The sequence below is a fragment of the Oenanthe melanoleuca genome, chromosome 15, assembly GCF_029582105.1.
Source record: "Oenanthe melanoleuca isolate GR-GAL-2019-014 chromosome 15, OMel1.0, whole genome shotgun sequence".
Taxonomy (NCBI): Eukaryota; Metazoa; Chordata; class Aves; order Passeriformes; family Muscicapidae; genus Oenanthe; species Oenanthe melanoleuca.
Genome location: NC_079349.1, coordinates 11807425 through 11821539, shown reverse-complemented (window position 1 = coordinate 11821539; position 14115 = coordinate 11807425). Strand labels below are relative to the sequence as shown.

Genomic DNA, 14115 nt, shown 5'->3' with positions numbered 1-14115 from the left:
AAAGCAGTGGTTTGCCCGAGGCCACAAATCTAATCAGTGGTGGAGCCAGGAATGAGTGAGTTCTTCCAGTCTCCTGTGATACTCCATGCACCCCACTGCCTACCTGGAACAAATTTAATGGCTTCCCTAAAAGTTCAGATTTTTGTAAACATGATGTAAATGAAGACAGAGCATCCAAAAGGAGCCTTGCAAGGGAGAGAGCTCCCACAAATCTGCAGCACCCAGTGCCAAAGGCATCATGTCCTGTCTGAGCCACAAACCATCCTCCCCTTAAATTCCACACCTCTTCTTGTCATACATTTAGTAGGAGATTCAAGCATAAATTCAAAAGAAGCTTTTATTGTACCCAATGCATCCACATAATTAACACCCGACTCCATTCTTTTGCTTTCTTAGGCTGGAGCAAACCCTGTGCCCTTGGAGAAAATTGTTTCCCCTTTTCCTCCAGGGAATCCAGAGCCTGGGCAGCAGCTGTGAAGAGTGGAGAGAAAGGAAGAAGTGGGAGATGCTGGAAGTGCTTTGGGCGACGTGAGAAGGAGGATTTGCCCGAAGGAGCTGTTCAAGGGCCCAGCAGCAAACCAGAGACACAAAACCTGCTTATATATAGAAGAATGTAACCCTGTGTATGCAGACGTGGACGCGTGCATGCCTTGTCGAGAGCGTAAGCGACATTCCCTGTAGATCGCTGCTGTGAGCAGCCCTGCTCCTGCAGGCTGAGCCTGGCCCTGCTGGCACCACCCCCTGCCCTGCTGCCCCACCCACGCAGCAGGATGAGGAGGAATCTACACCCACATTAGCAACCTGGGAATCCCAAAGGTGCTGCAGCGCGGGCGCGGCGGGAGCGGGTGCGGAGCAGCTCGGACAGCAGTTTGTGTGTGTAAATATTCATGCTCTGGCACCAGGGGAGAGCAGCTTTCCTATGACTTTAGTTTCTCTGGTGCTACATTTAATATTTGTCTGGGGCTAAACTGCCTCTCTGTGGTGCTACAGTTTCCCCAAGAGGATGTTCTGAAACGTGGGACAAGGAAAGATCTATTTTGGTTATTGATATTTATACACAAGATGGCAAAAAATAAGACTTGTTGAGAAGGTGCTATTTTTTTTTCTTTCTTTCAATCTCTGCAGAAACTAAGACAAAACAAATAATCTACCCCAGAACTTTATAAAACTCCTTTTCTTTGGAGCAGTTCTGTTTCTTTTTGACAGTGTGGAGCTTGGGAAGCAGCAGGCACTGAGGTGGAAAGGACACAAGGCCCTTTCCACTGCAGTGTGCACATCAAAGTCTGCTAGAGCAGCACTTCCTACAGCTCCAGAGCTGGGAATTCTCCTGCATGGTGATTTATTCAACCCCAAATCCCATGAACCAGGGAAGAGAACTCTTATCCAGACTGATCACTAGAGCAGGGGATAACAGGAGAACTTGGCCTTAGAAGTCAAAGGGCTTTTTTTCAGTCTAGTACTGAGCACTTTTTTCCTTGCAGCCAAAACTACCTGTCAGATTTTGGGTACCTTCCACATCCAGCAACCTGTGCACAGATTTTTAGAAACATTTTTCCTACCTTCAGATACTTGCACCAGAAAATTGACCCTGTCGTGGCAGGGAGGGCATTTTCAAAGGCATAAAGGAATGTTAGAACCCGATTTCTAAGGGAAATTTGGCTCCTTGTGTTTTAGAAATACTTCCCACCCCTCACCCAGCCCAGGAAGAAGCCAAGTGGCCGCTTCTGCATTTTCCACTGCTGCAGGAGAAATGTTTCTAAGCAATGTGAAAGCTAAATTCTCCCTTTATCAAATATTCACTGCAGTGTTTTGAGCCCCTGCACACATTTTCCTGGCTGTTATTGATCCAAGTCCATCCCCAAACAGCAGCAAGGGCTCTGCTGGAAGAGCAGATTGTTCCTAGTGAAGAACCTTGCCCTGCCTTAGGTGATGTGCAGTGTTGGGAGGGGGGGTGTAGCTCTGTGTAGTTTGTCTGTCCATACCCTTTGGATGGTCTCAGAGCCACAGGGACCAGTGAAACATTTCCCTGCCATTTTTGGCCTGATGCTCAGTAATCCTCAGCATCCTGAACCCCTTGGTGGCTCAGTCTCCTACAGAAACATGGACAAATTCTTCTAACAAAAGGAGGAGCCTCAGCTGATTCCAGCAGTGCTGCCAGTGCTGGGCAGAGCCTTAAAAATACCAATTTCTGCAAATCCCTGGAATGTGGGAGTGAAATTGTGCACGTGGAATCACACAAGCCCCACCTGAACAGGAACCATGGATGTGACACTGGCTGTAGGGGACAGCCCTGCAGCTCTGCCCTGGGACAGGCCCAGAGCTGGGTCACATCCCTCAGAGGCTCTCCCACAGATTCCTCACCTTTATCAGCTCTGAATGTAATGAACTTCTCACCTGGAACAGGCATTATTCCATTTTCCCTGTGCACACAGCTTGGCTCTCCTGCTGCCCTGGCTGTTGGGGCTGCAGCCTTCAGGCTGCTCCCAGGGTTTCAATTCCCTTGGAACAGCACAGCCAAGCAAAAGGAAAGGAAGTTCTGTCCTCCTCACCTCAGGAGAGCCCCCAAATCTGACCAGCCCCAGTGTAGGGATTGGCTGATCTCCCTCAGTCCCAACTCTCTGTGGACAGGCTTGTCTGTAGAAATTCCCAAACCTCAGAGCTCCCAGAGGATTGCTCTCCTCAGGGGCTCCAAACAGTCAGCAAAAAATGGTAAAGGACTTGTCCTGCCCAGCATGGAACAACCACATCTATGGTGGAAACCAGAGCAGGTCTGCCACCCCAAATCCTGCCTTGTTCCTGGGTTGCTTCACTTCTGCAGTTTCAAAGTGGATGTTTCACATGAACCAAGGGTGAAGTTTTGGAGTTTTGTAGCCAGAATTCCCTGTACAGAACTGGAATTCCTTATTTGAGGGTACAGATTTGTCAAAGCCTTACATTTTGTGGTGTACTTGCTATCCTTGAACGCCTCCATTTTTTAACAAGGAGTGTTTTTATCCTTTCTACGAGATCTGCTTTGCCCCTGCTTGGTGTTTGCACGGAAAGGGAAGGGTGCTGTGAACTCCCTGGAAATTCCCTGTCCCCTCCTGCGGGCAGGAAACCGGCACAGTTCCCCTCTGGCCCTTTTGTTTTCTCCCAGCAGCCGAGCAATCCCTGGGCTGGGTCAGCTGGGAGGGCGGGGAGGGCTCTCCCGATGGAGAAACTGAGCCCTCTCAGGTTTCACCAGCGACTCATGAGCTCATAGTCTGCGCAGAGCACGGCTGGGAGGGAACTCTTCATGAATTTTTAAAGCACTTCTCTGCCAAGACAGCTCCCAGCTCAGCCTGGGATTCTGTATTCCAAGGTAAAAGAGCAGCCTGGTGTGGGCTGCTGCTCCTCTGCCACCAGCTCAGCTCCTTTGGAGTGAACTCTGGGCTGCACCAGGGCAGGGCTTGGCCCATGACTTCCACATTCCCTCCTCTTCTCCCACAGAATTATTTTCAGCAGGTGAAAAAGCATGGGATGGGACCAGGCCTCCTGTCATCCAGCTTGGTGTTCCCAGGAGGGGCAGCAGCCCAGGAAACTTCCAGCAAATCACCCAAAGCAGGGAGCTGTCAGTGGGGATGGGGAGAATCCCATCCTGCTCCTGCTTCAGAGCAGGGAGGCAGGAACTCCTCTTTGAGCAATTCCCTTAAATCCCAAACACTTCTTGAGCCAATTCATCTGATTTGTGAGTCTGTTTTGTTTCTATATCACAGTAAAAGTTATAAAGGTCTCTTAAACCCTCAGCATGAGCAGGAGCAGTTCCTGCTGTTGAAATCCAGGGCAAACTGAACTGGTTAAAGTGGTGCAGTGTCTGTCCACAGACAGGCTGGAATGAGGCATTCCCAGCTGGAAAACTGCACTGCCCTGTGAATAACAGCCCAGTGAGGACAGAACAGCACATCATGCTCAATTTCCTACACAACATCTGTCCCTGATGTCCACAGGAGCCTGCTATGCATAGAACAGACTGGCTGAGGCTCCACACTGAATCCTGGACACACACTGTCCATGTCCAACCCCCCTGGCTGTATCCCAGCTCCCCAGCAGGTGCACAACTTTCCTTGGAGCCAGTTTGCTCCCAGCAAACTTGATTTTCAATCCAGGCTTCAAACTCAGCCTCATTCTTGTGTAACTTTGCTGTGTGTGAGCTGAACTTTCCATCTCATGACACCAGGTGAGGAGACTGTGGCCATGCCAATCCCAGATCCAAGGGCTGAGGGAATTATAGATACCCTGGGGAGGGATCCTCACTGCTGCTCCTGCCTTGGGTTTCCACACCACAAAATACAAACAGGTGAATATTTTTCCCTGACAATCTTTATTTGAGTACAGGAGTGAATTTTGATGTGACTTCAGGCAATTACTGAAGTGCTTGAATTTCCCAAGGTTTTTAATATTTACAGGAAGTGCTTTGTAGCTTGATAAATATTCACTGAAAGCATCTGAAGATTAAATGGCCATTATTAGTTACAACATTATTAATTACACCTCCATTAGTTACTCCATCAGTAGTTACAGGTGGCACCAAGCAGAGCAGACCCAGCTGCAGTGGGATTTAATTCCCTGGCTTTTGACAGCATCCCTTTTCCAGTCATTCACCAGAGTTTATCACAAAACCCTCCCATCCTCATTAGTCCTGAGGCCACTGCAAACTCCCCAGTCTCTCCCAGGGGCATTGCCAAGGGAATGGCAGGCAGGGAATGCCCAATTCCTGGCATTTTGCTGATCCAGTACCACTGGGATGTAACTGTGCAGGTTTCCCCTCACCAAAGCAAGGGCAGGGCCTGTGCTCGGAGTCCTGGAGCTCCAGGAGGCTCCTGGTCCTGGCTGGATGGGGCTTCTCTCTTTTGTAAAAGGAATTTCATATGCTGAGACTCTTTGTACATATTTATAAGGAATTTATTAAAAAAAAAAAAAGAAAAAAAAGAAAAATAACTGTTCAATGGCTAAAAAAAGGCTCCGGGTTTTATTTCCTCTCTCAGAGGAATTTCATTCCACAGCCTTCCCTGTTTTCCCATGGAAATAACAGGTTCCCAGCAGCTGTCATTGCAACTGAAGTTTCCCCTGGATGTTTTCTGGTCCAAGTGTCATGTTCTAGGAGAAGGTAGGACCATCCTCCCAAAAAAACCCCAAAACTTTAAGAATACAAACCTACACTTTCCATTGACTTCCTGCCTTGCCACCAAATAAAACCAAAATTTGAAGCAGTGTATCCCACACTTTCTGTGGAGCTGGGCTCCTACTGAGCTTTTCTCACATTTCTCCAAACACATTTTCCAGGAGCATTTAGGGAAAAAAGATCAGAATGAGAAGGAGCTTTTCAAACGGTTTGAAAGCAGAAGCAGCAAGCCTTGTGTTCACTGGCACTGCAGTGACACTGAGGCCTTTCAGGAACTCCCTGCCCATGGAATCACTGCTTTCCCCTTTTCCTGCTAAATATTCCAGGCTATCACATGTAATATTTTTATGCCCAATGAAAACCTTGCTCCCTGCCATTCTGAACTCTTCCATCCCAAAGACAGGGAAGTTACTCCCATTTTAGAGAGCAATGAGATTCCATGGCTCAGTTCTGCACTGTCACAGGATCCATTAGACAATTTGACATCACTTTGTTTTGGAAAGCAAAGCTTTTCCTCCTCTGCTTCCCTGGCCCTCCTGAGCCAGGCTTGGCCTCTCCCCAGCTCTGCTCTGCTCCCACCATTCCTCCCCAGCCACACTGAGCTGTTATTTTAATCCTGTTCATCAGCTCCCGTTGGCTTTAATTCCTCCCCTGTGGAGTTTCCATCAGCACAGACTCAGCTCCTTCCCTGAGGAGCCTCCTCCTGCTGCTGGCTGGGGTGGGGCTGCCACCCTGGGCATTTCCATGGCAATGAGCTGGGAAGATGCTCCTGCTCCTGACAGGGTGGGAGCTGAGGTGGTTTGGGGACAGGGAAAGCTCCAGAACAAACAGCAGCTCCCTCTGAGAACCTCAGCAGGGACCTCAGGCACAGGGATGGGGCTAATTCCTGTGAATTCCTGCCAGGGATCTCCTTCCCCAGCAGCTCCTGCTGGAGCTCAGGGCTCTGGTTTGCCCTGCTCAGACCCAGCCAGGTCCTGGCAGACACACAGAGTTTGTGAGGTGCTCTTGGGCAGGTGCTGGATTCCCACCCAGACAAACCCAACTCAACCTTAACCTCCCTCTGCTCTCCACAGAAACTGGGAAACCAGAAAGTCCCATCATGAAAGTTAAAGAGGAAAAACACTTCCAGGGAAAGGAAGTTTCATTTCCAGCTTCACTGGCAGGGTCCTTCCCAAGCTCCCTGGGATTTTCTTAAGGTGACAGCACGTGCCATTTGTGGAATCAACTGGAAAAACAGCAGCTGGGAAATGACATTTCTCCAACTGCAGCTTTGGACACAAAGCTCTGCAGCACTGCTTGGGAAGAGTTCTCAGAGAGGTGCTGTAAAATTCTCTAGAGTTCTCAGAGAGAGGTGCTGTGTGATTCTAGAGAGTTCTCAGAGAGGTGCTGTGTGATTCTAGAGAGTTCTCAGAGAGAGGTGCTGTAAAATTCTATAGAGTTCTCAGAAAGGTGCTGTGTGATTCTAGAGAGTTCTCAGAGAGGTGCTGTGTGATTCTAGAGAGTTCTCAGAGAGGTGCTGTGTGATTCTACAGAGTTCTCAGAGAGGTGCTGTGAATTTCTATAGAGTTCTCAGAGAGGTGCTGTGTGATTCTACAGAGTTCTCAGAGAGGTGCTGTGAATTTCTATAGAGTTCTCAGAGAGGTGTTGTGTAATTCTGTAGAGTTCTCAGAGAGAGGTGCTGTGTAATTCTGTAGAGTTCTCAGAGAGGTGCTGTGAATTTCTATAGAGTTCTCAGAGAGAGGTGCTGTATAATTCTATAGAGTTCTCAGAGAGAGGTGCTGTATAATTCTATAGAGTTCTCAGAGAGGTGCTGTGTAATTCTATAGAGTTCTCAGAGAGAGGTGCTGAGTGATTCTATAGAGTTCTCAGGTGCTGTGTGATTCTATAAAGTCATGGATGAATGTGGGGCCAGGTCACGTGCAGCTCCTCAGCCTGAGCACAGCTTTGTTCAGCACATGCACTCACAGCCCCCCTGCCCTTTCCATACTGAAAGGACAGGAAAATAGGAAACATCCCAGACACTCCATAACCCTGTAAGCTCCAGGAACACCCTGGGGTTTGCCATAACACATCCCACTCCTCCCCTCCTTCCAGGGCAAAGCTCTGACCGGCCGCAGCTGTTCTGCTGGCTCGGAGCTGGGAGAAGGACTGAGAGCAGCCCTGAGCAGGGATCCTGGGCTGCTGCAGCTGCTGCTGAGCTGTGGGTGCTGTCAGTACACCTGGAAGTGGGCAGAGGTGGTGCCATCCTTCCAGCAGCGCAGCGTGTCCACGGTGAGCGAGCGGCACAGCGGACACGTCTTCTCGCGGTCGAACCACAGGCACAGGCACTCCTCACAGAACACGTGCTGGGGACACAGGCACTGTCACCAGCAGCAGCTGGCACCCACAGAGTGTGGGAAACAAGCCCCACTTTGCCAGAGTTCAGTTTATCACTCTGGGTTTTAATAACTGAGGGGGTTCCCCTGCATCTCCATCCTCAGTTCCCTGAGTTTTCTGAGTCCTTACTCAGCTCCAATAACTTCTTTTCCCCCCTGCTCCTTGCATTTGCTTTGTTCTGCAGTTTCCCCTTTCCAATAAATGTCAAAATCCTTTTATCTCCTCCTCTTGTTTCAGCACTGACCCCTCCCCAGGTTCTCTCCCAGCCCCAGACCTGGGGAGCAGGAAAAGGGCAAGGGGGGAGCACGAGGAGCTGGGAGAAGCTGAGAACTCCTGCAGACATGAGGAGTCAGCAGAAATCTCCCTCCTCAAATCCCAGCTCTGCCAAGCACATCCAAAAGCAGCTTCTCAGGGGCTTCCAGCTTGGAAACATCTGCCCAGATGTTCACAACAAGGCTAAGAGGCACCTTTGATGCACAGGATGGCTTCAATTTGATAACCCTGGTATCAAAAAGGAGTATCAAAGCTACCCAGCCCCCTCAAGGGGCAGGTAAAACTCTGCTCACTCTAGACCCAGCTCTGCACTGCCCACTGCAGTCCCTGCCCCACAAGCTGTTCCATCCCAGCCATGCTCACCCCATCAGCTGCCACAATCCCGTGGTCACCCAGGGCAATAAACACCCACCAGCAGCTGGATCAAGACCCAGCAAAGGATTTGAGAAGTTGCCAGGCTGGCTGTGCCTCTCCCCAGTGCAGGAGCTCACTGAAGAATGGCAGCAGGGGAGTTTGGGGTCTTACCTGGCACAGGAGGATCAGAGGCTCCCTGAACTCAGCCTGGCAAATGGCACAGATGTCTCCTGCCTCACTGCACTGCTGGCTCGTGGCACGGACCCCATAGGTCTGGCAGGGACAGGTGGGGACAAAACCAGCCCATGTCAAAGGATTGGAAGGTAAATGTGCACAGAGATTGCTTTTCAGCCCAGGCTCCCCACAGGAATCACAGGGTGTCACTGTCTGGGGACAGAGGGAGGCTGGAGCTCTGTGCTCCCTGTTTGCCTTTCCCTCGAGCTCACCCCATCTTTTAGGACCTCCACTTGTGCAGCAAAGATAATGGAGTTTAATGAGCTCAACAGGGAGCTGAGAGGATTAATTCAGCATCATTTGCAGGGGTGTTTAGATGGAGGGAGGTATTACTATTATTGTTAGCAAGCAGAAGACAATAGAAGAAAGAGTACCAGCAGCAGCTGCCCACTTTAGATACATGGAAAGTAAATGCTGCTTCTCCCACTGTAACAGATTTAGGGGAAACAGAAACCTCTGAGGGAAAATAACCAGCCCAATCCAGGTAAATTCTAGCAAGGTAAATTCTAACAAACTTTGATGAGGTTCTTTTCCTCCACAGTCTTTGATTTGACCTTTTAAAAGATCCAAGTGTCAGCCCAGTGAGTGCCTGGGGTAATTCTGGGCACTGCAGGGTCTCTGTCAATGCCACTATCAGGCACCTCAAAGCCCTTCCCACACTCTGCACTCAGAGTTCTGTCAGCTCCTTGCAGATGGATTAATCCACCTTAGAGCTTCCAGTCAGACAGAACAGGAACAATCTCTGCCCACAGCTGGGGCAGAAAAGGTTCCTGACATCCCCAGCTTGTCCAGCATGGGATAACATTGCTTCATTCTGTGGAATGCACAGAGCAAGTTTCAATTTTATCATTCAGCAGGAACAAGGCTCCAGCTCTGAGGCTGCTCCTCTACATTTAACTCCTTACCTGGGGGGTGCAAAGGACCTTCAGTGCCTTCCTGACACTTCCCACACGGCCACAGATGTCAAAAGACTGCAAAAAAACACATCCCATTTCAGATAATTTCACCAAACTCTGTGTGTGTGTGTGTGTCCAGAAACTCAGCAAACATTCTCCAAATGGATACTCAGAGGGGAAAAAGGAACAATGGTGCCAAAAGGGATTTAATGGTGATCATTAAATATGTAATAAATGGGAATTGACTGTGGGGAAGGGATGGCCAGAAAAGCTCTGGGAGCAGCTGACAGCAAACTGAGGAATTCACAGGACACAGAGAGGGGCTGAGCTGGGGACAATTGTCCAAAAATAGGGAAGGGCTAAAATGAACCCATTCCCACAGGGAAAGGGAAAGGAATGGGAAAGGAGAGGAGAGAGGAGAGAGGAGAGAGGAGAGGGCTAAAATAAATCTGTGCCCATAGGGAAGGCAAGGGAAAGGAAAAAGAGGAAAGGCAAAACAAAAAGAAAATATCTTGAAGAGCTAATCCAGTCCACCACCTTTACCTTCCCTATCTGTGGCAGAGCACAGGGAGCACCCTGAACTGAAGGTGTGAAGCAGCAGCAGAGCAAGGAGCAGCCCTGGGAGCTGTGGGGCTGCAGTGCAGCCCTGCCAGGCTCAGAGAGGAGCTCAGAGCTGCTTTCTGCTGTTGTGTGTTTGCTGAGTGTGACTGAGCCCATCCTGCAGTGGCTGGGGAGCAGATGAAGGTACAATAATGCTCCAGCCAGCACAGCCACCACTGCCTCAGAGCTTCCATCCCCAACCAGGATGGGCTCCAGTCCTTTTCCACAGTGCATTCCCAGTTTTTCCTGGCTGCTTTGCTCCATCTCCTCTCTCCCAGCCCATATCCCCCCTCATTTCTTGCCCTCTGGAGCTCCCACACCCCCAAAATCTGTGTGTTTCAGAGGGGAACATCCATTCCCCACCCATTTTTTTGTTGTACCAGCCATCATTAAAAAAACCCCACAACCTGGATGCTGTGCTTGTGAACACCTGGGATTTCTCCAAGAGGTCCATGACCACACAGTCCAGCCAGAGGCCCCAGCAGAGCTCCCAGCAGCTCCTGCCCCTTGTGCAGGGGAGGGGGCACAGCCCCAGCCCAGCCCTGGAGTTCTGCCAGCAGCACAGGAGCTCTCAGTGCCAAACTGGCTTCTGTGGTTGTTCTAATGTGGTTTGTGGCTTTGCTAATGTGGATTCCTCTGGGGATATTTTCAGTGTCTCAGGCAAGCAGCTCTGGTGCCTGGGATGGGATGGGCACAGCCAGGGCTCCCTGCCCTGCCCTGGGGCAGGAGCTCCCCCTTTCCTCCCACTCCCCTTGGTGTGCACAGGGCTCACCCTGCCCTGGACACAGACTTCCCAAGATGAAGCTGCTTTTACACCCTAGATCACCCCAACACTCCCTAAAAAGGCTCCACAGGGCAGGACCATCAAGTTAACCCCTAAGGAGCTGCTGCCACCTGTGCCAGCCTGAGGAGCTCCTGCAGCTCAGCTGGGCTGACTCCTCTCCCTCCTGTGCCCTGCAGCTGCTGGGCCTTTCCCTGCCAGCTGTGGCTTTGAGCTTGGCTGCCCCTGCTCCAAGCAGCAGAATCCTCCCACTCTGAGCTTCTCCAGCTGTAACAAGTGGAGCTGCATCCCTTGCCCAGGTGTTGAGTTACTTTTGCAAGCAGGGAAGAAGAAAGATCACTTGAAATCTGTTCTTGTGCACCTGAGCTGCCAGGGAAGGGTGCAGGCCATGGCACCTCTGGGAGGGCCAACAAGCCTCCCCCAGCACAGAGAGGGAGCAGGAAGGAGCTGGGGCTGTGAGAGGAGCTGCACTGGCCTCCTGTGCTCCTGCCCTGCCCCTGCTCCTGGCTGCTCTCAGACCTGCTGTGACCTCCTCTCTCCACTGGCCACCACCTCCTCTGCCTGATCTGCTCACAAGAACTGCAAAGCCCCTGGCAGGAGGGGCTGCATGACCCTGCTCCTACACAATACAGAGCTAGACTATAATTCAGCATTGCTCTGCTCCTCTGAGCTGGTTCCAGCTTGGATCTATTCTCTAGTTTTTGTTTTTCAGTCTCCTGCAGAGCCACAGGCACAGACAGGGGGCTGGGATGGAAAAGCCTGGCCCTTCTCAGAGGGGGGAACATCTGGTTTATCACAGTTTGCTTCAGCTACTGCTCTGCCCCTGGGCAGTTTTTAACACACACCATGAGAAACACAATTATTTCTAGCCCTGGGACTCTTCTGACTAAATCACACCTACTCATTTACAATTATACCAACCTTGTGCTCTTATTTTTGAGGAAACACGAATTTCTCCTGCCCATCACTTGTCTCAGCCAGACCAGGACTTGGAATGGCACCTGCTTTACCCAGGCAGGGCTGGGGTGCTGCTTTCTCTCCCTGCAGCACTCAGAGCAGAACCCAGCCTGCCTGGCTGACACTGCAGGAACAGCCCCTCTGCCAGCACTGCCAGCTCCCTTCCCCTGCAGCTTCTGCAGAGAGGCTCTGACAGAGCAGCAGTGACCTCATGAGTCTGATGCAACCCTGGGAGCAGCCTCAGATCCTCCCCCAGCCCAGCAATGCCACGGGCTGGGGAGCAGAGTGTGCTGGGCTGTGCTGGGCTGCTGCAGCTTCCAGGTGTCCTGGAGCTGCTCCCTGCTCCTGCCACGGCCCCAGGGGGTGCTGCTCACCTTGCAGAGGCTGTACATGATGATGAGGATGCCCCCCAGGAAGTAGCTGCTGGAGGGATCATCTCCCATGATGTATTTGTACCACACCTGGATGGGCACCAGCGAGCGGAACAGCTGGCTCAGCTCCTCAATCACCAGGTAGAACTTGCCCTGCAAGGAACCAGGCAGGTGAGACACAGCCCTCACCAGGAGGGCAAAAGAATGTTTAATATGTTAAATGGGGCACAGACCACTGAACTCTGGGCCCAGAAAGGATCAATAAATATCCCTTCACTCCTCCACAGGGCTCTGTCACTGACCCAGCTGTGCTGCATTTTGGAATTTCTAACTTTAGAGCAGGTTGTGAATTGTGTATGTGGATGATGCTGCAGAAAAGCAAAGGTTAATATGATGTAAATTGCAGATGTCATTATTAGTGAGAAAAGAAAAGCAAGTCAGATCTCTTTGACCTTATACTCCACCTGAAGGTACAGGGGTTAAATGTAAAGTGACCTCAGTCTTCCTGACAACTTTATAGTAATCCCAAAGAATCAAATAATTATGTTTGACAGCATCCTCCCCCCAGGTGTGTGCTGGCTCTTGGTGCACAGACAAAAGGACTGTGCTGGAAATCCAACCCTCAGGGCATTCAAAACTCAAAGGGACAAAACCTTCCCGAAGAGCTCAAGGGGGGAAAGGTGGGGAGGGGGAGGAGTGCTGCTTGCAATGCTTCTCTCTCAAAAGAGACACAAAGAATGGGCAGCATCCTTTGTCAACCCCCACCAAAGCCTGAGTGAGTGTGTCCTTCAGGGCCAGCCCCAGTTTGCTCTGCCCCACGCTGTTTGCAGGGACAGCTGGTGGCAAACCCAGCCAGAACAATGCCTAATCTGCAGTGGCTTTATCTGCACTGAAAGATTTGGGTTTGTCCTGTCAAAATCCTTTTATCTGCTAAGCTGCTGGAGAAGGGGAAATTCCCCTGGAATTTTGTGCGCTGTCCCAGTTAGCTCTGTCATCAGTGATGTCATCGCAGGCCAATCACTAATTGCTGAGGTGGGGACGGGACCGAGCAGCGCCTTCCCCGGGGGCTGCGATGAGATCACTGCCGGGCCATCCTGCAGCTCCCCGCAAACCCAGCCCTGCCCGCAGCTCCGGCAGCTCATGAGCTCATGTCCCCCGGGACGCGAGTGAGGTCACAGCAGCGGCTGCTGCCGGAGCGGCTGCGTCCCTGCCCTGCCCATCCTCATCATCCTCATCCTCATCCTGATCCCATCCTCATCCTTATCCCACCTTCATCCCATCCCCATCCTCATCCCCATCCCCATCCTTATCCTCATCCCCATCCTCATCCTCATCCCTATCCCATCCTCATCCTCATCCTCATCCCATCCTCATCCTCATCCTCATCCCATCCTCATCCTCATCCCTATCCCATCCTCATCCCATCCCATCCTTATCCTCATCCTCATCCTCATCCCCATCCTCATCCCCATCCCCATCCTCATCCCATCCCCATCCTCATCCTTATCCCACCTTCATCCTCATCCTCATCCCCATCCTCATCATCCTCATCCCATCCCATCCTCATCCTTATCCCACCTTCATCCTCATCCCATCCCATCCCATCCCCATCCCCATCCGCATCCTCATCCCATCCCCATCCTCATCCCATCCTCATCCTTATCCTCATCCCATCCTCATCCTTATCCCACCTTCATCCTCATCCTCATCCTCATCCCCATCCTCATCCCCATCCCCATCCTCATCCCATCCCCATCCTCATCCTTATCCCACCTTCATCCTCATCCTCATCCCCATCCTCATCCCATCCTCATCCTCATCCTCATCCCATCCTCATCCCCATCCTCATCCCATCCCCATCCCCATCCGCATCCTCATCCCATCCCCATCCTCATCCTGATCCTGATCCTCATCCTCATCCCATCCTCATCCTTATCCCACCTTCATCCTCATCCTCATCCTCATCCTCATCCCATCCCCATCCTCATCCTCATCCTCATCCCCATCCTCATCCTCATCCTCATCCCCATCCTCATCCCATCCTCATCCTTATCCCACCTTCATCCTCATCCTCATCCCATCCCCATCCTCATCCTCATCCCCATCCTCATCCCATCCCCATCCTCATCCTCA

The 14115-nt window shown here is 51.2% G+C and overlaps 1 protein-coding gene and 1 long non-coding RNA gene across 6 annotated transcripts in view; one reads left to right on the top strand and one right to left on the bottom strand.

Annotated features, from left to right (window-relative positions):
- The first annotated feature begins 400 nt into the window (after positions 1 to 400).
- Positions 401 to 6797, top strand: LOC130259762 (uncharacterized). Its single transcript, XR_008841696.1, has 3 exons — positions 401 to 6589; positions 6652 to 6685; positions 6716 to 6797. It is a non-coding gene; the product is annotated as an uncharacterized LOC130259762 (long non-coding RNA).
- A 537-nt stretch (positions 6798 to 7334) lies between these two features.
- RNFT2 (ring finger protein, transmembrane 2) overlaps positions 7335 to 14115 on the bottom strand; it is a 25014-nt gene continuing 18233 nt past the window's right edge. For all 5 annotated transcript variants that reach the window (XM_056504404.1, XM_056504407.1, XM_056504408.1 and 2 more), the window contains 4 exons: positions 11986 to 12135; positions 9283 to 9348; positions 8315 to 8416; positions 7335 to 7485 (listed from right to left, as the gene is read on the bottom strand). In XM_056504404.1, the coding sequence (XP_056360379.1) occupies positions 7351 to 7485; positions 8315 to 8416; positions 9283 to 9348; positions 11986 to 12135 (453 nt within the window). In that variant the 3' untranslated portion in view covers positions 7335 to 7350. The remainder of the gene's footprint in view (positions 7486 to 8314; positions 8417 to 9282; positions 9349 to 11985; positions 12136 to 14115) is intronic.